This window comes from Trachinotus anak, unplaced genomic scaffold (genome assembly GCF_046630095.1).
Source record: "Trachinotus anak isolate AG129_WGS33_773 ecotype Australia unplaced genomic scaffold, CSIRO_AGI_Tana_v1 ptg000013l, whole genome shotgun sequence".
Classification (NCBI taxonomy): Eukaryota; Metazoa; Chordata; class Actinopteri; order Carangiformes; family Carangidae; genus Trachinotus; species Trachinotus anak.
Genome location: NW_027273864.1, coordinates 16,552,289 through 16,575,781, shown reverse-complemented (window position 1 = coordinate 16,575,781; position 23,493 = coordinate 16,552,289). Strand labels below are relative to the sequence as shown.

Sequence of the window (23,493 nt, the reverse complement as noted above, 5' to 3'; positions counted from 1 at the left end):
AAGTTTTGAATGAAGCATGGATACTCTGTAATGTTTTCTGTTTTTTAAACCTAGGAGGCTGTCCTCAGTGCCCCAGTTTGCTATTGTATGTGCTGTATCAGAATATTACTATTGAGTGTTGGCCAGCTTGTTTATATCCATCAAATAAAGGTGACTTTCTTTCTGTCTCTGTTTGTGATTTTCTTCTGAAAGTAAAAATCTGTTTAATCTGCATAGTTTTATAATACCAATACAAACATGATATGTGCAAACAGGCACATAGTGTTACTTACTGTATACTTTTTAGTTATATTATTTCTTTTTGCGCTAGTGCAGTACTGCACTAGGAACTGCCTATGCTTGGCAGAAAACATACTCCATGGTTAGAATACCAAATAATTCAGCTAACTTGGAAACTTATTCTAATAACAATGTATTTGACGATTACTGAAATTTCAGTGTGCATATAATTGATACATTGATTTGTCTGCTTTAACAAGGTTTGCAGAAAAATTGTGTTAATGTTATTAATTCTGCATTAATAACATTAACAGCAGCTGCATGCAAAACAACAAGAATGAAGTGTTAAGTGTGTTAACAGTATTTATTTCAGTGTGTAGACATATAAATGAGCACATGGGGAAAAGGGGTTTTACCATAACAGCTACAGCTTTAGTAAAAATACATTATAATTAATATAGTGTGAGAGACAAATACTATAATACATGCTTCATGAACAATCACCTGTCCAGACACATTCAAATTCATGCTGTAAATGTTTCATCCTTAAACCTTCATCTGGCAACAATTTATTTTGGCTGCTTTCAAATTGCAGGAGTTAAAAATAAAACATAAAAAGTATGAAAACATGTCCTGCTACTTGACTGGTTGGCAGAGTCATACAACCGCAAGTCAGTAATTGTAGCTCCTTTTCTTTGACCTTTCAGACCATGATAATGTCTGTGATGATGATACATCTAAACACTTGATCTTTAACAGTTTTCAACTGTGTCTTCATCAGTGGATTGTCTTTGCTCAGCTCTCACAGCAACAAAGCCAACTCCATCCACTGATGAAGTCAGTGAAATACAGTTGAAAAGCTCCAAACAAACCTCAAAGGTCCACACTCAACATTAACTACAAGCTTTTGTCCACTTCTATGCCATTACAGTACGATGTCAAAAAACTGCAGTGAAGCAATCATGATCACTCCTAGTCAGTCAAAATAAAAATAAAAAATAGTGTCCATATTATCCAAAATAAAAACAGACAATACGAAAAGAAGCAGCAGGGAAAGAAAACTTTTGCTCAATTTTTTACGCGTCTGTATCAGAAACTTAAATTTCATTAACAAGGCTTCAAATATGAAAGAAGGGGTGATCTTTTCTGTTGTAGGCAGATTTTCTCTCTGTACAATGAAAATTTAGCAGTAATTATTTTATGAAGTCTGCCTTAAAGCATAATAATACAACTTGCGGGTTTTACATTATTTCCATGGTGTTTCTGTGGTTGTTAAAAGGTTACTATGATAATTTCTCTAATAGAAAGAGAGGTATGACAGGAATAAACATCTAGGGAATAACACAGAATAAAGTATTTTCACATTAAAAATGTATATTGTCAATAATACAAGTGAATGCACATGATGCAGCTGCTTGAACAGCATTTGTATATGCATTTGTGCAGCTACATATGAAATGTTTAAGTGCTTTTTGTAACAGTTTTGCGCTTTAACGTCCCTTCATGAAGACATTTAACAAGCGGTCTCCCCTGTCGGAAAGCCAGTACCCTGCCATGGCTGCCACTGCTCCCATGAATACAGATGTGTAGACCAAATCTCCCTTAGCAGCCAGTGTGGCCAGAGCACAAAGCACCACCCCAAAGAACATCTGCTGCAGCACCTCCACCTCATCATCTTGGATATCCTCAAACAGACCTTTCTCTTCACCACCTGCAGGGGGAAATGGATGCGTGAGCGGCCGCATTGATGTTAAGTGTTCGGCGTGGGTGTAAACATCCTTCTGTGTGTATGCGTGGACTCACTAGGAAGCTGCTTCTTCACACAAACGCTCCCCTTGCGGATGAACCCTTTCGCACAGTCACAGCGGAAAGAGCCATCTGTGTTGATGCAGATCTCATCCAGGCCGTGGCAGGCGAGTACCCTGTCACTACATTCATCTATATCTGAGCACAAGAACGAGAGGCACATGACATAATCTCATCAGAGACTTGTAGATTACTGCTACTTCACAGAAACGCAGAATTAATACATTCTAATAAAATAACAGTGGAAATCATCTCTTGTTTGTAATTACCCAAACATTTGGACCCAGTCAGTCTATAGCCAGAAGCACATTTTCTGCAGCGTGCTGGTCCACTACCCATACAGCCCACACAAGCCGAGTCACAGTCTGGAGAAAGAGAGTATTATTTTCATTTACAGACTGTGTTGTGTTGTCAGCAAATCTAAAAAGGCGTCACCTTTCTTTTAAAAGCTATAAGAGAGGTGTGCATTAGTGCAGTTGTCCTGTTACTTGAAAAGTGATGCTGGAAAAACAATTTTGTTAACTTTTTGAAATACTGTTTCAGCCATTTATATTTCTCCAGCTTCTTACAACTAAAGATTTGCTGCATTTCTCTGTGGTTTTTGGACAAAACAAGCAGTTTCAAGACATCTGCTTAAGGTGGGAAAGTGTAATGAGCTTTCTTCATGCTTTTCTGACATTTTTAGGTTTATTTATTTTAATTTTTAATTTAATTTTATTTTCAATTTTAATTCTACATTTTTATGAAAACATTCTGCTTTCAGACCAACCCTAACCCACTGACCTCTGCACTCAAAGGACCCCTCAGTATTGAAGCAGTAGCTGCTGGAAGGACAGTTGTCCAGCTCGGTGCCACACTCATCAATGTCTATGAAACAGATCAAAACACATATATGTATTCAATGATTATTCTCGGTGTCTTCTGTCATACATTTACAGTATATGATGATTTCCAGACTCATACACAAAGCTCTGCATACAGTACCTACACAGGTGTTATTATGGAGTATCCATCCTGCTCTGCATTCGTCACACTGGTCACTTTTTGGGCCTGAACACTTACTGCAGGTACCAGGACAGCTGTGCACCTGAACAGCCAACAGACAACACAGCCAAGCAGCCTGCAGCAGGTTCCCATGAAGCATCCTTACTCCCATCTGTCCCGTCTGGTCCAGAAGATAGAGTTGTTTGTCTCCTCCAAAATATCACATCCGCGTTTGTTAAATGATGCTTGCAAATTGGGAGCATAATAACTAGAAACAGACTGCAGCCAAAATAAGTGTAGCAGGGATAAAATATAAACTCCATGTTTGGGACAAAATATAGTTTAGTTACATCCCATGACCCTTAAGATCTCTATGGCAACGTGGATACATTAAGTCAAGTACTCAGGTACTTTACTGGAGAATGTCCAGTTCATGCTACTTAATACTATTTCACTAAATCTAAAACTTAAATATGTGGGGTTTTTTTTTTAACTTTACTACATTTAAATATATTTATAGTTAATAGTTACATTTACCTACATTCATAGTTAGATTTGATAAACTTAAACGTTTACACAGTTTCTCCAACAGATGTAGAGGTATAGAAGTTGCTGAATATGTGCCACTTTCTGCCAAGCTGTTGTCTCACAGTCCATTTATTCCTAATGACAAACTAATGTCATAATCGCTCGTAAAAATGTAGTCTTTAAACCTGTTGTGTTATTTAAACATGGGGTAACAAATCAACTCACTGCAATTCTGACACTGCAACAATCATCAAGCATTAAACTCAACCTTAAAAAAACATCTAGAGATGACTAGTGGGTTTTATTTACCTCCTTCAAGCGCTTCGCCTGACTTTTGAGTGTAACAAAAGTTTCAACCAACTAAGCCACCGCAGACGCGCTTATCCCAGCTCCCAAGAGACGCCTCGGTGTCTGGTTACAGACTCTAACCCAAATGTCCCGGGCGAGCGGGGCACGTATCAGCCTCTGAGCACCGCCCCGCCGGAATGCAACACTGTATGTAACAAGCGCCTCTCTGTGTTCTTAAACTGACACTGAGTTGCTCCAATGGGGTCCACGGCCCTGCACATTTAAAGCCGGCCAATCACAAGCCGCGACATGCCATGCACAGAAATCAGCAAATGTATTTATAGACAAGTGTGCACAGACCTACAGTCCGCGGATATATTTAGTCTATGGGCTTAAACGTTTTGCAGCTTAAAGGACAAGTGTTGTTATATTTTTATATTTTACTTATGGTCACCAGATTCGATGGGAAGACCAAAACAAACAATGAATTGATACTAATAACCCAATGACATTGTCCAAAAACAACTTAGAAGACATGAGTGAGCCCCACTGTTACACTGGGTGACATGTTCCCTCAGTACACAAAACATGGACACTGCAGCTTGTTGTGAGACCATCATACACATCGCGTTGCAACACATACCCACAAATCCTCAGCTGAAAACAGTCCTAAACAAATGCACTACTTACTACTGCTCTAGTAGCATTTGCTAAAAAGTGCAGTGCCCAGATGTCATAGGAAACTCATTCTTAAATAGCAAAATGAGACTTCAGGCCTAAAATGTGCCTGGGTCTTCGGCTTGAGTCTGGCCCATATAGTTGCACATCTGGTTAGATTCCAGGTGTTTTCCTCTGGTGTTGACTCATAGCCAGAAGATTTTCTGTGTATGCACCAGAATTGGTCCAGATGTGGAAGTAGCATCTTACAATCATGCTGCATGTGGGTATAATGTGTAATGTATATATAACGTATAATTTATCTGTAAATATGTTTATTCTTATCCAAGTTACATGTACGAACAAGCACAATCAGTTTAACTAATAACATACAATACATACATACTTCTTCATATTTCAACATCAAACATTGAAACTAAGGTTGAATTCTTTGGGAAGGTATGCAGCGCTATGTATGGTGTAAAAAGGTCTATACCAACATGAAAACATCTTCCCATAGGTACAGTACAGTATAGTACAGTGGGTTTTGCTGCCTCTGAGCCTGGACAGCTTGACATCATTAAGGGGAAAATGAATTCCCACATTTATCAAGGTAACGCTAAGGGTAATGTCAAGGTGGATGCCCAGCCACTGAAGTCAGTAGAGGCTGGGTGATGCAGCAGGACAATGGCACTAAACATCAAAGTAATTCTACTACAGAATGACTTCAAACTATGAAAATCCACCTGTTGGAGTGGCCCGGCCAGAGACCCAGACCTTAACCCAGTCAGAGCAGATGTGGAACGACCTGAGCCTGAACATGGCTGAGCTGAAGCAATTCTGTAGGAAGAATGGTCCAAAAATCCCACCAGCACTGTGAGTGTTTAATGAGTGTGTCAAATAAAGACAAAAGATTATAATTGTTTGTGTGATATTAGCTTATGAACGCTGTGTTTGTCTACAATTGTGACTTAGATGAAGATCAGATCACATTTTCTGACCAATCAATGCAGAAAACCAGGTCATTCCAAAGAGTTCATGTCCTTTTTCTTGCCACTGTACATTGGAATAACTGGCCTTGAAAAATATTGAGGTAGAATAATCAACTGTTGATTTTGGTCTTTTAATGGGATTATTGCCAACCATGAAATGATTTGAACATGTCCTTCATCACATTCTTGGGTGCTTTAAAGGTTTTGTCTCCAAGTTTTTCTCAACTCCAAGATATTTACATAGTGATGCCTTCTGCTGGTGTGGTCCCTCTTTAGTCTTTTCTCTCCATCCACCCAAGCCGCTCCATTTCCACCCTGTCCAAGTCTTTCCACCTGATCTCCCTGTCCGTCCCACAGTTAGCTCAGTTAGGAGTGCCTGAGTCTGAAAGGGAAGCTGGAACAGAGGCAACCCCTGAAGAAGCTCTGGTAGATTCCAGTCACTGCTTGAATGGGAGTCAAATTTCACCAGAAGAAAACGTTCTTCTGCCCTGCCCAGCTGCTTGTATGCATGCATGATGCACAGGGAGGCTGTGAACAGATCAGAGTAAGGGGAAAATATCTGAGGGAGACCCTTGTTTTCCCCCTTTGACTTGATAACCTGCTTCTGCTGATGCATCCATTCCTCTGTTCTCTCTATGGCTTTGCGAGTCAAAACGACCACAACTCGGTTCCCCGGGCTTTCCAGCTCCAGCAGCTTAGAGTGCAACCACGGCAGAGGTCCCAGCGTGCACTGCTCCTTCCTGCTCCACTGGTCCACAGACACACTGAAGCCTTTGTTGTAGAGCAGAGAGCCGAGTTGACAAACTGACTCTGAAACACCATCATCCAAATCTGGGGGGCTCAGCAGCACCACGCGACCCTTTCTGCCAACTTTAAACAGGAGAAACAATGAGATGAATGTCAGGGAGTTGGCTTGTTTCATCATCACTTTATGTATTTTTTAGTAAATGTAAATTTAAAAAAAAACTCACTCTTTATAAATTTGCCATGATGCCAGCTCCACACCCATTCTATAAAGGTTAGAAAATTAAAATTAAGAGTAAACATACATATACAGAACAGTATATATGTGGGTAAAATGCACAGTGAATAAGATTTGGTCTTTGGGGGGAATGAAAGGAGCCTTTGTGGTAAGTGCCTGAGGAAATTCAAGTTGGACAACACATTTTTTTTTTTGTGAGTTGGTTACAAATTCCAGAGCAGAGAAGTTAAACACTGCTCTATCTCCTTCGTGCACTGTAGGTTCTTTTCCTGGTATTCTTACATATTTAGTGCATATAATGAAAAAAGATTTTTTAAAAACACGCAAAACTTACTCTTGACAAAGCCATGAAGTAAATAAAATATGAGCGCAGTCAGGCAAACCAGCAGCATAACACCGACAACCAAGAGACTCCAGCGCCACCTGTCAGCTGCAAGGAGTACAGAACAGAGCCCCATTTAAAACAGGTACTGCACATTAGCTGAATACAGTAAATCATGTCCCAACCAGCATCAGTTTCTATATTTATAAAGTGTGTCAGACTTACTGTTATTAAAGCAGAATGGACCCAGCTCATGTCCCATTCCCTTTACTTTCACCTGCACATATGGATAAACATGAATTAGTTCTTCAGTTTCAGTAATTTATACCAAATGACTCTTTGCTGTTGAGAATACTTTACCATAACACATGGTGAGAGTTGAAGGTTTATGTCTTCAAACACCCCACTTTCCTCCTGAGGAAGACACATTGTAACTCTTATTAGTTCCTTAATCATTCTGTGCAGCCACACAGTCCTCACACCTCCAGAAATTCATTTTAAATTCCAGTGGAGATCTCAAAGTAAATCAAACTATTCTATCTGAAGTTTGGGGGAAAGGTATATAAAGTTTTGCACAAGGCATCTAGAATATTTTATTTAATGGTACAGCATTAAAAACATGAATGTTTTGTTTAGTATAATAAAATCATATAACTTCAATTAAGGGTTGAAACAAGCTGAGACAGAGAATATATGTGATACTGTCAGACAGTGTGGAATAAGAGTTTTTCCAAACTTAAAGCATTTCAGTGGAACTAAAAGCAGGAAATTTGTTGTAAAGGGACTAAAATCCAAACAAAGAGGTTAAAATAAGGTGTAGAAGGGTCACTAAGGTTTCCTTACCCAGAGTCCTTTGCTGTTTTGTCTCCATTTGCCATTTGACAGCTGTTCTCTGAAGCCCTTCATCTCCTTGCAGCTGTTCTCTTTGTGACATGGCCACACCTCACCCTCCAGCCTGCAGGGGGCAGATATCTCCCACAACAGCATCGAGCCATAGATGTTGGAGTGACTCTGCCTCACAGACACTGACACGTTCTCCCACACGTTCCTTTGGGATAAATCTGGAGTACATATAAAGAAAACAGCAGCATACCAATGGTTAACAACCCACCTTATCCTGCACAGTGAAACTGAAAAAGAGACCTTAAGGCTTCTCACCCATGTTTCTGAAGGGGCAGCTTCGAGAGCGAACATAGTTGTGATCATACCATGCCTAAAAACCCACAAACACATCGGTCATTTAAATCTGTGTGAGACACAGCACTGTTGATTTGTTAGCTGTAAACAATCATGATATGTAAGTGACAGTACCTGGAGACACATGCAGTCAGTCACAGAATAGAGTGGGATGGTCCTCTTGATCCAACTCTATAAAGTCACATTTCAGAGAGAAATATATTTTAACTTCATTTATTTGACAGCTGCAGTTACTAGTTACTTCGCAAATAGGGATTTTATACACAGCAACATATGATCATCGTATAAAATATGAGGACTTGCAATAGATTAAAGCATATTTCCCAAAATGTTGAACTGTTCCTTTAAACTACCCAACAGTATATAAATGTGTTAAAATCAGCTCCACCTCTCAGCTACAATAAAAAAAAGATGCTGTCTGTTAATACACTTGTAATTGTTGGATCTGAGTTATTTTTCCACCTCTGCACCAAACAAATGACAAACTGTAACTTCCATCATATTTAATGACACTGACCTGACATGTCCCATTCTGCTCATACTGGATGCACACAGAGGGGAGGCTATCTTTGTTACCATCAAACAGCAGCTCCACATGGCTCATCTCTTTGTGAATTGAAATATTGATTTCAGGCACTGAAAAAGAGGAAAGGAATAACTTGTTTATTGCTGAAAGACGAATACCAATGCAAAACAGCACAAGGAAAACCAATAAATGTGCTATGTGGGGACTCTTTTTTCTTACCACGACACTCATTTACACATTTCTTCTGGTCCTGGGAACACACTGAGGACAGATCGTAATACAGTATGTGTCACGCACTGTTCCCATACACTTAAACAGTTAAACAGGTAATTTGAAGTTAAACTTCTGGAAGACCGAAATTTACCTTCATTTAGAGAAGGAGTGACAACTTCTTGTTTCAGATGTAGTAATTCATTAGGATAAACAAACACTTGACTGCTGAAGGACACCCCAGACGGCTCAGCAATCACCAGAGACATCTACATAAGTCACACACACATATACATAGAGTTTATAGGACAGTAGCTGGAAGAGAGCACATAGTATATCACTACTGACAGCACAGGGCTCATATTCCAGTTAACAGAGTTTACAATACCTTTGCCTGGTTTTGTTGCGCAAGAGCTGTGTGATTGACCGTAAACTCCACCCTCTTGCATGCCGGCATGGTAGACGGTGTTTTGTAACACACCGTCACAGATGCTGTTGCAACAGAGAAGACATGTCAGGCCTAGAATTGACTGAAACAGAAATGCTAAATGTACCTGTCGGAGAAGTAAGGCTTACTTCTACTCCCACAATTCACATTCATTCACATCAACTCCCAGGTTTGCTCCCATTCATTCTTCTAGTAATGATTTCCCAACATCCCACAACATGCTCTTTAACAGCTCACTGATTCTCTTGGATGGTGTTCAAAAGACTTTCCACTTGTAACTACACTGCCAAGAGGACGAAGAAGAGTAATTCTTCACTGTGATTGGTTGCCTTCTCCAAGCACATTGAAAGTCTCTGCAAGTCGATTTTCATGTATTACTGAAATAAAACAAATCCAGTAGCTGTCTGGATGTCAGGAAATCACTGAAGAACTTAGACTTTGGGAGATGGTTCATAGTAACATAAAGACTAATTAATAGATTACTTAATGGATTTAATCATCCAAAACCATTAGTACAGTCATTTAATACCAAGTAATGACATGACAGTGGGCTGCATGTACAGTAGTTATAGTTAATACCTTTTGGTTTCCTCATCACCTCACTGTCATCCTCCTCGTCAAGCCCAGAGTGGTCTTCATTCTCCATGTCGTTATCCGGATGAATGTGGAGCTCTGTGTCTATCACCAGACATAATGTACACGACTCACTGCTCTTTGAGCAGAGTTTGAAATATGCTGTCAGGTTTTGAACATCCACAGCATCATTCTCTAGCAGAAAGGGTATCTCATCCCTCATGGTGCATTCAGAGAAACCCTTAAAGAGAGCGAAATTTGATAGAGAAAACTTTTAATATTTTACTGAGTCAGTCTCAAGAGCAAATATTTGCTGTTCTGATGCCTATATCATAATTAATGTACATACAACAGCCCTATATTGTGACAAGCTGGTAGATGGCTGCTTTTAATTAAATGTTTGAGAATAAAACAGTAAATCAGTGTGAAGGGAAATTAAAATGTCACAGCAGTGACAGTGTATGTCAATACTAAAAGGAAATTATGTACTATGTATTATGTACTGTACTGCAGCACAGGAAATGTCTGCTTCATTGTATCCAAGCAGTGCATCCTAGAGTACCTGTGAGCAGATGACTTCATCACTGTCATGTTCAGAAATCTCCAAACCACAGGCTGACGTGGATATGGTCAGTAAAACCCACCAAACGAACCATCCAGGTAGAAACATTTTGTCTGCAGACACTCCGAAAGTTTTGAGTCCTACAACAGTTTTCTCCATGTATTTCTCTCCAAGAGCAAGGTGAAAATGTTAGACAAGTCCAGAGTCTTCTTCCCCATCACGACTTTAGATTAGAGATTAACGTGATAATAATCTCCTGGAGGAAACCGCACACTGGTATGGCGAGCAGTGAATCGTGACAAACTCCTGTGGACATTAGCTGGGTTTCACCTTTGTTTATGGCCTGGAGGAAAAAAGAGATATACTGTAAATTACTGCCAGGGTAGGTTTTCTGTGAATGTTTTTTCTTTGCTGTGAATAAAACCTAAAGCAAACTAGCCCTAAGAAATCAGGCAACAAATCCCTTAATAGACGTAATAACTGGGAAGTAAATTGCCCCTTCTTAAAACACCTTCAAGAATTATGCTACAAGATAAATGTTTACATTAGACATTGTATCATATTACACTCATAGAAATATCAACTAGGTTACTTACTGTGTTTAAAGACCCTCCTTAAGTATTTCTTCTCCACAGGATATCCAACTCCACACCTTGCCAGAGTAGCCTAGAAGTGTGTGAGTAATGTTAACAATATGTCAGTGTCCTGACTCATGAGATGCCCCTCCCTCCCTCCCTCCCTCCCTCCCTTTCTCTCTCTCTCTCTCTCTCTGTCTAACTCTCTAGCTCTCTCTCTCTCTCCATGTTTTTCTTTCTCTCTTTATTTGTTTGTTTCTGATTTAGACTCACACACGCACAGTCCCTTATCATGTTAAAGTGCACATAACCATAAAACTCCCTGCTCTAAATTCCTCATTACTGTGTAACCAGCACAACCTTGATGGATCAAGGTTCACAATTTTTTAATCAAGATTCCAACTTGAACAGTGGATTAAAGTATTTTATAAACAGACCCGCATTTTCAACAATGTAGGCACATTACAGCTGGTTTGTTAGCAAAAATTTGTTATATGTTGCTTGTCTTGTTATGCAGATTTGGAAAGGATTCCTTCTTTTGCGTTTCCCAGTAAACTATAACTTGACAAACAAGTTTATCGCCTGTGCTCAGAAGAATCCATGTACCTTTGCCCTGCACTTGTAATACAGTTCATAGAGGGAGAACAATCCCGGATCAAATCATACCACACACAGCTCACATATAGTGGCTAAACTGGTTCAACCACATAATGTTGAACTAAACACAAAACTGCTGTCTGTCTATCACTCCTGGGAAATGTGTTCAAACCAGACTAAAAAAAACCCACAATTGTGTACTTTGTAAATCAATGAGTGACTGTGAGGCATTGCCACTGAAATTAACTCAAGTATTTATACACTGGTTACTGGTTAATTTTGATTTACCTTTACCTATAAAGTAAGATGCTTATCAGAAGTGCAGGTTATTTCAACAAGAGACTGTAGAGTTTATCTTTAAGGTAAACTCTGCTGCTAACTAGGCTCTTACAAAGCCTGTAGCAATGAAGCAGTGCTTGACCATGAGTACTGTTATTCACCGTGGATGCATAACAGCAACGCTTCTCTGTTGGTAAAAACACAGACAGTGTGCCAGCATAGTCACATATAAGAAACGTAACTTGAAAATTAAGTTTATTTTTAATAAGATCATTTTAACCTTTTAATTTTATATGAATAACAAAGGTGTAGAATTGATGATGACAGATTCAACAACTAAGTTAAGTTGTTGTCATGCAAGACTGTTGTGCTGTAGAACAAAGGGCATTATAAATCCATGATTTAAAAAAATGAAATTCTTAAGTTTAGAAGTATTATTCTTGACAAAATGAAACCATGATACCATCTGATAAATCCATTAGATACACATGAATTAATTAAGTTCAAGACTTGGTTTGTTTATATTAGTAACAGGTTGGAAGTCTTTTCCCATGATGAATTAGCATTTGTCTTATTTTCATTCTGAATGAAATAATTTCAAGTGATTCAGCGTGGTCCCCAGTTAAAGCTGCGCAACGATGAAATCATCCAGGCGTCTCTGCAGGGCAGACTCAGCAGATGTGAGCCAACAGTCCAGTGTTGGCAGAAAGACAACACTGTAGTCAACAGCACTGGATCTACACAAGAAAGACACAAGTGGTCATATACCTTTGTCTAATAATAATAATTATAGCACTCTGAACAGCCCTCTTAATCATACCAACTAACAGTACCTGGTAACATCGATCTCCTGGTCTTTGATCTTCAGTTTTGCTACGGGAGTTTGCTGCACCTCCTCATAAGCTACTGGCTTTAGAGCTGGACACACAAAGGACAAATGATAACGAAATGACTCTGAAAAGCTGGCACACATAAAGAGACACAGTTCAAAATATTTCTCTTTATAAAACAATTATTTCTTTATCAACCACCAAACTGGATGCAAACATTGATTCAATATATTGTTGACCTGATTTCAAATCATGAAAGCAAATTCAGCAGTTTTCCAAGCTGTGCACAGATGTACATACAAACACACACAGCCTATTCACATACCTAAAATTCCTTCAGTGTTGTTGTCTGATGGCCTCTGTCTCAAAACCGGCCACAGGAATTCTTCACCATCCTTCTCATGAACTAAGATGACAATGCGGATGTTTCCAGCTGCCACATCTACTTCCTTGTTCCTCTTAATCACTGTCAGACTAGAAAAATATAAACCTAGTTTTAATTTTTGGGGATTTTTTTTAAAGCCCTGCAGGTCATTTCACTCAGACTCACTAAGCTTTATTAGAAACGCCTGTAGAGCTGCTTATTCATGCAATTATCCCATCAGCCATTCATGTGGCAGCAGTGCATTGCATAACATTGTGCAGTTTACAGTTGTTTATAATAGTGAATTGATAAATTCAATGTCCTTAATATTGTCAATAGTGTGCGGTGTTTGGGGCTGCACCGCCCTTTTGAACAGTTCTTTTTGTCCAAACCTGAATTAAACCAGAATATTTCTGTGCCTTAATAGGACACTTCAGTGTTTCATTTTCATTTTGTATAATGTCACACTCTTGGTTTAAAGGAGAAGTTCATCTTTTTAGGAAATATGCTTATTGGCTCTTTTGCTGAGGCTACTCATGTCTTACAGTGTATATGAAGCTACAGCCTGCAGCTGCCTGGCTTACCTTGGCGTAAAGACTAGAAACAGGAGGAAACAGCCAGTCTAACTCTATTCAAGGGTTAACAAAATGTGATTACTAGTACCTCCAAAGTTCATGAACCACAGAGATATAATAGACAGCTGCTGGTGGTAGGTTTAATCTTTGTGCATGGATGCAAGAGTGGAATCACTCCTTTCATGTAAATCTCGGCAAGGAGGTCAATAAGTTTTCCCAAAATGTCAAACTAGAGTTGCTCTGCTGTGACCTCAGGCCACACACCTGTACAGACCACTGGGAATCATCATTGTGTAATTCAATGTTATTGCAATTACAATGCAAAGTCACCTTCCAGCTGTGATGAGATCTTCTCCGGTGTAGCGTGTCAGTCTCTGTCCATCTTGTATAGTGACTTCATTGGTGTAAACCTCAACATACTGGTCAGCTTTGAAGTGGATAACGATTTTTGTGAAGCCTCCGTTTGCTACTGAATCAAGCTCACCATTTACAGACAGCTCTAGACCAAAAGAGAACAACTGCAATTCAACACCACACTTCAAACTAAAGAGAAAATATGGATTGAAACACACTATATAACTGACACATAGATTATGATGCAAAAAGAAAAATAACAATTTTCTATTACACATGGAGAATAAAAGGTAATAATAAGGGTTTGATAGAAAATAGTGATGGAAGAGGAACATTACTGACCCCTGTTGGGATGGTGAAGTAGCTTAAGGCGGATGTTTCCAGTGACATCAAAGCATAGTGGAAGAGACTGATTCTCAGTTTTTAACAAAAACCTGTGGGAAAGAGGAACTAGAGACACACAGAGTCACACAGCAGATAGAAACACATGTCCCAAAAATAAACTGCTTTTGTATGCAAGGTCAATTTAATGAACTAAAGATACATTATAGCATGTTTGATAATAACTATTCAATCCAAGTCTCGACTTTTTGTGTTGGTCAGTAGCTATGTACGTCTTTGGTAGCACAGGTATCAAAGAGTGTGTTTGGAGATCATTTGAGGTTTACATTTTCAAGGCAAAATCATGCCTGTGCTCGTGTGGCACTGGCATGGAGAATTAAATACATCTACTACTATGCCCTTAGGATGTTTGTGATTACTACAGCATAATATAATAAAAGCAGGTCCTCTTAGATAAAGTAAATTCAAGCTTTTATACTCTTTTTAAATGTTTTTTTTTTCTTTTTTTTTCACAGAAGTACAACCTTTTCCACACCAGAACAAAATACTTCAGGTGTTATGTACACATATATGTGTTTTATACACATTTATAAAGCCTTTTTTCAGTCTTTGTTTTGAGAGTTCTGCAAGCTACATGATGAGTCAAAGGTATCTTACATTTTTACATCCTTATGAATTACCCAAATCTATGTACGATTTTGTAATATTTTCTCATGCAACAGAAATAGATCGATTTTTATATAAATTATACAATGAATAATATCTATACTGTATCGTACCAGTGGTTGCTGTGGTTGGCACAATGTTGGGATCAGAGACAGCTCCAGAATCATAAAAGTCATCATAAGAATCATCTGTAAAAAAAGAACCAGTTATGTACATTTATATTACAAATCTTCAGAGGATGTTGTATTAATTGAAGAGGAAGTTGTATTAATTGACATCCATATTATGACATCTAACCACATTGTACAGGTGCACCAGATACATCTAAATATACAGGTTATTCTAATCTTCACCACTTAAAATGTAACACAAGCTTAATCAATAAAATTTAAATGCTTGCAAAAATTACAATAACAATTTAAATTTAACAATGTCATAATGCGTTTTGTTTTTTTTGTTTTTTTCATATACTGTGGTTTTCACCAACAAATGTATTTTTATTTTGAAAATCTGTTGGTTTCTGTATTAAAAGAGGTTCTGTGAAGAAACATCTACCTCACATTAAATCATGTTATTGACATGCTTAATTGCAGGCCAAATAAAAACACAGAAATTTTACTGCATGTTTTTGCAGTATTAATATTTGAGTATGTAAATATAGGCAATACATTTGGATAATATGGGGTAAAGACAAAAATAGTGTGGTCATGGAAAATCATACATTAGCCTATACAGTACCTTCACCAAGGAGCCTTCTGTCATGTATGACTGTCTCTTAGTTATAACACTATTTCAAAAACTACTAAAAAAGAGTGAAGAACTTTGGTGGAAAGTTTAGACCAAAATTAATAACTACAAAATATCAAAAATATTAAATATAACTCATAGTTTGTTTTTTTTTCACCCATTGAAAAACTTTTGTAAAACATATTTTTTTCTTTTTCTTTTTTTTCTTTATTTTTTTTAATTTCATGCCTATATATGTTTATAGACCATGATTGGCTATATGATCTTTGAACCTGTTATTGACTGATAGATCACTGGAAGGATTGATTTACATTATTGTCCAACCTTGATTGAAGTATGCACTGTCTTAATGCTTACTAGTTGAACATGAGTGGTTGGTGCCATAATTACAAAATTTGAATTATGGGTCAGAACTGGTCAAGAAATAGAATTTAACCTCGAGCTAGTATTGGTAGTTGGAAGTATTGTGGAGTGAAGAAATAACCATTGCGTCCAGTCTTCATTCTGTTGGGAACTGAAAAATAAACAGTCCAGTTGAATTATTAAACAGAAAGAGCAGAGTGAAAGAAAGAATCATCTCAAAGAAAAATCAGTGAGATTGTAACTTTAAATTGTGTAATTTTAAGGCAACTATCTCAAAATTATTTTCTAAAAATATTTTCACAAAACAGAAGTAGTTCTACTCAGAGCTTTTTCCAGATGCTGTTCGGCGTGACCATCAGGGACATGCCAAAAGTTAATCACCTGCTTGCATTACATATGTACTAGGTGAGGCTGGAAGGTAGAAAAACAAATTGAGAGTTTTGCCTTCAGGCTAAGGCCAACACTGCATCAGTCCCAGAAGAGTCTGATGGAGAACAGAACAACATCACTGGCAAAGCAGAGGTCTATCTTGTCAGAGACCAAAGCTAACAAAGACAGTGTTAGGTTTATTGTACAGAGTATGGAAACAGCTCTAACTCCGGGTTATACAAGGACTGAATGACCTGTGGCATTTGCCAGAGCACCAATTCATTCAAGCAGTACCACTCACAACTCATGCTGAATGATGCTTCCTCACATTGCTCGTATAACTGGACACGTCTAATCATGATCTCTCCAATATCTTTGCAAATGTTTTTATAGCTGTGTCTCAGACTGCTGAGGCCCTGGCCTTCACCTGCTGTCCAGCTGCCAATGCACCAGACCCCTGCACCTAAATCTTGCAGGCTGTGAGCACATATGGCTATGGCCTCATGTCACATATTCTGGAGATGATGTTATTATTATTATCACTGCACAGTTAAATGGGCCAAACAATAGGTTTTGACCCACTGTGCTGTCATTAATCTGCTGGAATCCATGACAAATGACCTTTCTCTAGCCCCAACCTAAAATACTTTAAAACCCAGCCTTATATTACATTACATCCAGGTCACTCCTCCTTGCTGTTCCATAAAGGTTTTTCATAAAACATAACATAATATAATTTGGTCAGGCATCAACTAGTTGTATCAAAATTTAGCAAAAATGCAGCATCTGTTTTCATGTTACTTTTTGGTTGTTATTCAAGTTAATCTGACACAGTGTTTTGGCCAATAAACACATCAGTGTCTCGATAATGCAATTTCCAGTATAAATTTGGTGTGTGTGCATATGTACATTTTTATGATGTGATTATTTATTATTATTATTATTTCATTGTTATGCTCTTGCAAATGTGGAATAAACCTCACCTTAGTCATATTTCTACAAACTCATTTGTCAGTCAGGAAATGTGACCGGGGCCATATTTTAAGCTGCAAAATCTCTACATACAGTAAAAAACTGTTTGTGTATTGTCAAATGTACTTATGTCATACTTGCAGGAGAGGCAAAAGCAAGTCCTGGAGGAATGCCTCCTGAAAATAAAAAGAAAACAACATGAGCTACAATAAGATACAATATGAAACAAAATGACAAATTGGTTAATCAGTTAATATTGTTAATGAATTAAGTGAATTTCATGCTGAAATACATGGCACACTTGAAATTTGATTTATCAATGCCCCCAAACTGAATACAGGGAATCTACAGTTCTTCTTAAATTCAATAACTTTTTTAATGCATTGTAATTACACCCCTTGATACCGAATAATACAAATGTGTCTTATCTGGAGTAAAGAGAAAAAGAAAAGTTGAATACTATTGATTTGAATTGTATATTTTTTTCACATTGGTGTTGCGCACTTCTTGTTTTACCTATTGGCCCATAAGCTCCAGGAAACCTGAGTCTTCCAGAGAATGCAATGCCCCCTCTGGGTTCTACCATCAATCGTGATTCCCCTTCCTTGGGTTTATGAAGCACATGTGTGCTTTCCCCAGGAGGCTTGGTGACCACCATGGACGTGAGCGGTGTCACAAAGCCGTACTTCAGTGACAGCTCCAAGGCCTCTTTCCTCACGTTCTCCTTCTCAGCTTCAGGTACCTGCAGCCTGTGTCACAAGTTGTGTACACATTTGTTTTAAACGTGATACCTGACATGACAGTAACATATGAGGAGATTGAGTCCTTAATAGCTGTCTGGCATTCCCCAAGTTTGAGTGATTTTCAAATATTGCTGTTTAATTATCAGTGGAACATCATCAGCTAGAAATGAGAGGCTTGCTTTTGGTTATTTTGGTGTGAAATCAAAAACTCAATTTAAAAAAATTATGCTTACATTTTACAGACTCAATAATTAATTGATGGGGGTTGCAGACATTCAATAAATAATTGATTATAGACAAGAACAAAGAGAAAAGATTGCCAACACCAGACTCACTCTTTCTCCAGAAGCTGTTTGACTGTGAGGTAGGCCCAAACCCTCTGGATGAGGCCGTCAGACACTGCTTCAGTGGACTCCACAGTGGAGTTTGACTCAGAAAAGACCATCTTCCTACGTGCCTGTTATTTAGTCAAAATTAAGTATACACAAGGACTTTCACAAACCTTTGAGAGGATTATATATGAAGTGCAGTGTGGCTTGATTCTTACCGAAATGGCCACAACTTGTGGACTGAAGGTTTCAATGTCGTTGTTAGTGATCTGACCTGCCACCACAATCTCAGAGCCATTGTAATACTGGCTAAAGTTAGTCTGGGTTAGATTGGTCCCACCCATATAGATCATTGTCACATCTGTCAGCAGTGGGGTGGCCACCTCTTCATAGAAACCCTGTTGACACACATTGTGGAAACTGTTTGAATGTTTAAGCTCCCCACTGCCAACAATGCTCAGTTTTATCTGTGAAAATGCAGCAAAATCACATGGTCAGAACAGAATGTTCATTGTGTGAAACGCAAGCAATTCAAAATACCTTTAGCTGCAAATCAGCATCAGAGTCCTCATAAATCCGTCGTGCTACACCATTGTTCTGCAGTGACATTGTCTTAAGGAAGTCAAAATTGACATCAAAGCCAAAACCAAGACAGTAGAGTGGGAATTTGTCTGCAATGGCCTTTCTCACATTTGACTGTATTGTTTCGAGATTTGTCACTCCTGCAAAGACACAAGACGTGTGGTTGACGTGAACTAGTTGAACTAAAAGTTGAACTAAAATTCCCTGACATGGTACAATCAAACAACAATCCTGTGATAAGTTACAGTGTGTGTTTTATAACCTGCGGTTGGGTCTCCATCAGTGAGAAGTATAAGGATAGATGCTGAACCTTCTCTGGGATGTGCATTCAGCATCCTCGCTCCTTCCAACACTGCTCTGTTAATGTCTGTGGCTAAAATGAGATGAAAAAAATGTTTCATTCCTGACATCCTGCTGTCAAATGTTGACACGCAGTTATTGCCTATCACACCATCCCTGACATTACTAGCCACAGAGCGCGTAGGCAGCGAGCAACCAAAAACATCATCATCCCCACCAGACACAATGCCACACGAACCAGTGGCGTAAGTAATAATCTCAGGACCCTGTGCACACACGCATCATTAGCTTTTAAGTCACAACACAAGAAAACCTCCCCAATGACTTTCAACATGGTACTTTTAAATGTTAGATCTCTTTTAAACAAGACTTTTCTTATTAATGATTTGATTTTAGATAATAATATTGATTGCATGTTTTTAACTAAGACTTGGCTTAGCACAGATGGACCAGCTACCCTCATTGAAACCAAACCACCAAACTACTTGTCAGCATCACTGGGTTTTTTTAACATATTACATTTGATGAATACAGCTCCTTTGAACTGTATTCATTCTATTGTTTTTAGCAGTCCTCCTATACTGTTTGTGTGTTTACAGGCCACCCAAATGATCCTCCACTTTTATCACAGAGTTCTCAGAAATGCTTTCAATCATTCACACCAACTACAACAGAGTTATTATTTTAAATTATATAATCAGTCAGACTCATTTGCCTTAGATTTTTTAAATTTACTAAACTGTATGGATTTTATACAGCATGTTGCACAGCCCACACACAACAAAGGCCACACACTCAACCTAGTAATAACACATGGCCTGTCTGTGTTTGACTCTTATCTTAACTTTGAACTACACATTAGGACAACAACTAAAACAGCATTTTATCATCTGAAGAACATTGCCAGTGCGACAATTTCTCTCCTGAGACACTAATCCATTCTTTAATGTTTTATTGTTCATCATGTATGTAAAGCACTTTGTGCTACATTTTATTGTATGAAAAGTGCTATACAAATAAAATAAGATTGATTGATCCAAAAATAAATATCGAAATAAATATTGAAAAATCTTACCTCCTCTATCTTTAATACCCTGTGCAAATTTCTTGGAGCTATCCAGGTTTTCCTTGCTGGCCTGAACAAGTTCTCGTTTCCAGTGAAAAATGGAGCTATCAAAAGTGATAAGACCAAAGTAGTCATCTTCTGCCAGGTCATTCAAGATACGGATTAACGCTATTCTGGTCTGAGGAAAAAAATATTGGTAGAACCTTTATTCAAGTAAGACACCATGTAATAATGTTTGTTTCATATGTGTTCTTATATTGTGTAAATAAAGTTGACTATAAAAGTAACATACAGTGAACTAAAAAAATAAAATGCTTCCTAACACTTTACCTGTTCTATTTTTCTTCCATGCATGGAGCCACTTTGATCAATAACAAAGACAACATTCTTCGGTATGCGGGGAAGACTAGTTGGAGCAAAGTGATGAACAAAGTACCCATCTGATTTCTAGAGGGGAGTAAGAAGAACGTTTGATTTCTTAGAAAAGACAGATGAGGATAAAATATCCATTTAAGGAAGTACGCCATGGTATTTTTTTCTTTTCTTTTTTAGCTCTTACAGATTATTTATGTACAATGTCAATAAATCAAAGTCAATGGTCTAATAACTCTTGCTGTACCTTGATGTCTCCCAGTGAGGTGTCCCTATTGACATCATAAACAATGATCAGGTCTCCATTCATACCCTGCTTTTCACAGCTGTCACACGTTGTCTGTTGGTCCTCTGTGGGGTAGAAATACACCCACGCCTGGAAACAGGATGGATCAATAAATGTGTTTCGTTGGTCAAAAAGGTGAGTCCTCTGCTTTTGATCAAATTTTATTAGATTCATCTATATTAACACTGCATGATGTTGGTCACTGCTGGTAGAACAAAATGCAGTTTGCCATCAAACTAGAAAGTGCAAACTGTTGCATGTAGATATACTGCATATAAAAAAGAATGAGATTTGGCAAGAAGAACACAAGGATGAGCGATAAGCCAGAATGAGTTATGTACATTGCCATTATGATATATAATTAAACTGTTAAATATGGGTCAGAATAAGATATCAATCAAGTTCAATACAGATCAGAATTTTGTATCATTGCATGCTGTACCTGTTTGCCAATATGTCTTTTGGTGATGGCATTAGCCAGGGCTCTGGTGCTTAGTCCTCCTTTCACCTCAATGAAACTGATGCCAGCTTTCTCGTGAATGTACACATCAACCTGGGATTGAGAATAAAGTGCAATAGTTTGAAGCTCTGACCATGAAAGATGTTGTTACCTCAGCATTGTTGTTTTCCCTGGATGAACAGTGAATAGATACCAACAGCAAAGACACACCTTGAAGTCTTTGACTGGCTGCATGGGGCGAGCATGGATTTGCAGCTCGTATTTGCCGAGCGTCCGTTTCAGCAGTTCCTCATATGTGAGTTCAAAAGTCACCTTCTTGTGAGCAGCCACAGTGACGGAGGTCTTAAATTCCTCCAGGTTCCTCCCTACAGAACTGCAACACAGATCATAATCATGGCATTAATGCAGCAGCCCCCACCTCCCTCTGGGTTGTAACCCTTCAATATAAAACAATGTCTTCTTGTGGCCCTTCATCACAGGTTATGGCCTTAGTATGGGCATGAATTATGAGTAATTCAACTAAAGAGTTATTTTTTTCCTTCTGAGATTGTTGCGTGTGAAGCATTTTAGAGACCCAAAGATGTGAAAGTATTTGCAAGAAAAAAGCAAGTATTGAGAAAAGCCAAAATAAATGAGTAAATAGATTTATTTTTCCTTTTACTTCTCCCTTATCCCTGAGAACATATGAAGGTCTTCTACAAAATTCAACAGAAAAACCACCTGTATAAGACTTGGCAATAAATTGATCCATTGATCCATGTACCTGACAAGCCCAGCGCTTTCGCCACGGGACACAGCCTCAGTGTACTGCTGTTGAGCTTGCTCCTTAGATTTCACAATGCCATCATACACCTGTCCATCTATAAACCTGAAGAAGATCAAGAAAAACATCTTGTTTATATACATGACTTGCTTGTGACTTATTTCCATAATTCTTTAATATATAATTCTTCATTTGAAAATTCCTGTAAATATTCACAGCTCCGTTTTGGTTCACATACATTCTGAATTTACTGATGAAGGCATGCTTGGGAATCCGGACATGGAATTCTATTTCCTTAGACTCGTCCATACGATTGGCCACACGGCTCGTGATGACAGTAGTGGCATAACGACTGGTCACTGTGGAGTTGATGTGATAGCTGTAGATGTCCCAGTCATCCTGGGCAAATATGGGAGGCACATTTCTCAAATAAAAAAAAAGGCTTTATTGATCACTGGCTAACGGCTAGCTGACCAAAGATCAGAGGAATGTGAAAAACAAAGTAATGGTGGGAGGCATCAGTGAAATCTCATTGGTCTAACCGCTGAAACACCCCATGTACATGCCAATGATTTGTGTGTGTGTGTGTGTACACACAGTTGCGTTACAATGACTTATATTAATTCCCCAAAGACCTTGTCTAACCTTAGTTTCCCTCAACCTAACATTAACCCTTACCAAGTCTTAACCCTAAAATGTAATAATTTTCATGATGGGAACCATGTTTTTGGTCCCAAAAAGAGAGCTGAGACCCTCCACTGTGACTGTGTGGACAATTTGACTAATATACATTAAAACACGCATATGAACAACATGAAAATCAAAATGAAGTTAGAGGGTCAGCAGGTCCTTGAACCTGCACTTTTTGATGTTAATCAGAGGCAGGGTTCAATGTGTTAAAACTGACAAAGATGCTGAAGTACAGAAAAAATGAATCAGCATTAATATAGATAATTTCAATAGATTAAAGTTTCTTGCTGTGTGGTGCTCTGTTGTTTAATTTTTGTGACCTTACCTTGTTTGGCAGCGTGCTAACCAAAGCCAGCAGCAGTCCAAAGAGGATGATTTGCACCACAGCTCTCTCCATGATGGCTCCCACCAGAGTGCAACCCAGACGGCTGCAACTGTCTTTTAAACTCAAACAAACAAGGACAGCATTAATGTGTACATAATTTTTTTGAAAGGTCAAACTCTGCTTTCTCCCTTCTCCTGCCTCACCTGCATACAGGTTAAACACACACACACACACACACACACACACACAC

General features: G+C 38.4%; 3 protein-coding genes across 4 annotated transcripts; all 3 read right to left on the bottom strand.

Moving 5' to 3' along the window:
* Positions 1-569: 569 nt before the first annotated feature.
* Positions 570-4,651, bottom strand: LOC139630028 (protein disulfide isomerase CRELD1). Of its 2 annotated transcripts, none has more exons than XM_071493007.1 (6): positions 3,847-4,651; positions 3,010-3,219; positions 2,809-2,892; positions 2,295-2,390; positions 2,023-2,163; positions 570-1,930 (listed from the first exon to the last, which is right to left on the bottom strand). In XM_071493007.1, exons 2-6 carry the CDS (start codon positions 3,179-3,181, stop codon positions 1,710-1,712), a joined length of 714 nt encoding a protein of 237 aa, XP_071349108.1. In that variant the 5' UTR covers positions 3,182-3,219; positions 3,847-4,651; the 3' UTR covers positions 570-1,709. The 2 variants fall into 2 exon arrangements, with proteins under 2 accessions (XP_071349108.1, XP_071349109.1); XM_071493008.1 differs by having other exon boundaries at positions 3,010-3,216.
* Positions 4,652-4,800: 149 nt separating this feature from the next.
* il17rc (interleukin 17 receptor C) lies at positions 4,801-11,028 on the bottom strand. Its single transcript, XM_071493006.1, has 15 exons — positions 10,891-11,028; positions 10,295-10,637; positions 9,739-9,973; positions 9,100-9,203; positions 8,866-8,980; positions 8,721-8,762; positions 8,493-8,611; positions 8,090-8,146; positions 7,937-7,991; positions 7,622-7,839; positions 7,139-7,192; positions 7,004-7,055; positions 6,791-6,886; positions 6,446-6,484; positions 4,801-6,344 (listed from the first exon to the last, which is right to left on the bottom strand). Exons 2-15 carry the CDS (start codon positions 10,451-10,453, stop codon positions 5,653-5,655), a joined length of 2,037 nt encoding a protein of 678 aa, XP_071349107.1. The 5' UTR covers positions 10,454-10,637; positions 10,891-11,028; the 3' UTR covers positions 4,801-5,652.
* A 955-nt stretch (positions 11,029-11,983) lies between these two features.
* LOC139630026 (inter-alpha-trypsin inhibitor heavy chain H3-like) lies at positions 11,984-23,394 on the bottom strand. The gene is made up of 21 exons (XM_071493005.1): positions 23,244-23,394; positions 22,467-22,627; positions 22,229-22,333; positions 21,676-21,838; positions 21,448-21,558; positions 20,967-21,095; positions 20,678-20,794; positions 20,357-20,525; positions 19,244-19,354; positions 18,940-19,121; positions 18,618-18,797; positions 18,406-18,527; positions 17,844-18,076; positions 17,465-17,503; positions 16,060-16,137; positions 14,990-15,064; positions 14,211-14,318; positions 13,845-14,013; positions 12,901-13,049; positions 12,579-12,663; positions 11,984-12,482 (listed from the first exon to the last, which is right to left on the bottom strand). Exons 1-21 carry the CDS (start codon positions 23,313-23,315, stop codon positions 12,368-12,370), a joined length of 2,673 nt encoding a protein of 890 aa, XP_071349106.1. The 5' UTR covers positions 23,316-23,394; the 3' UTR covers positions 11,984-12,367.
* Between the last annotated feature and the right edge of the window lie 99 nt (positions 23,395-23,493).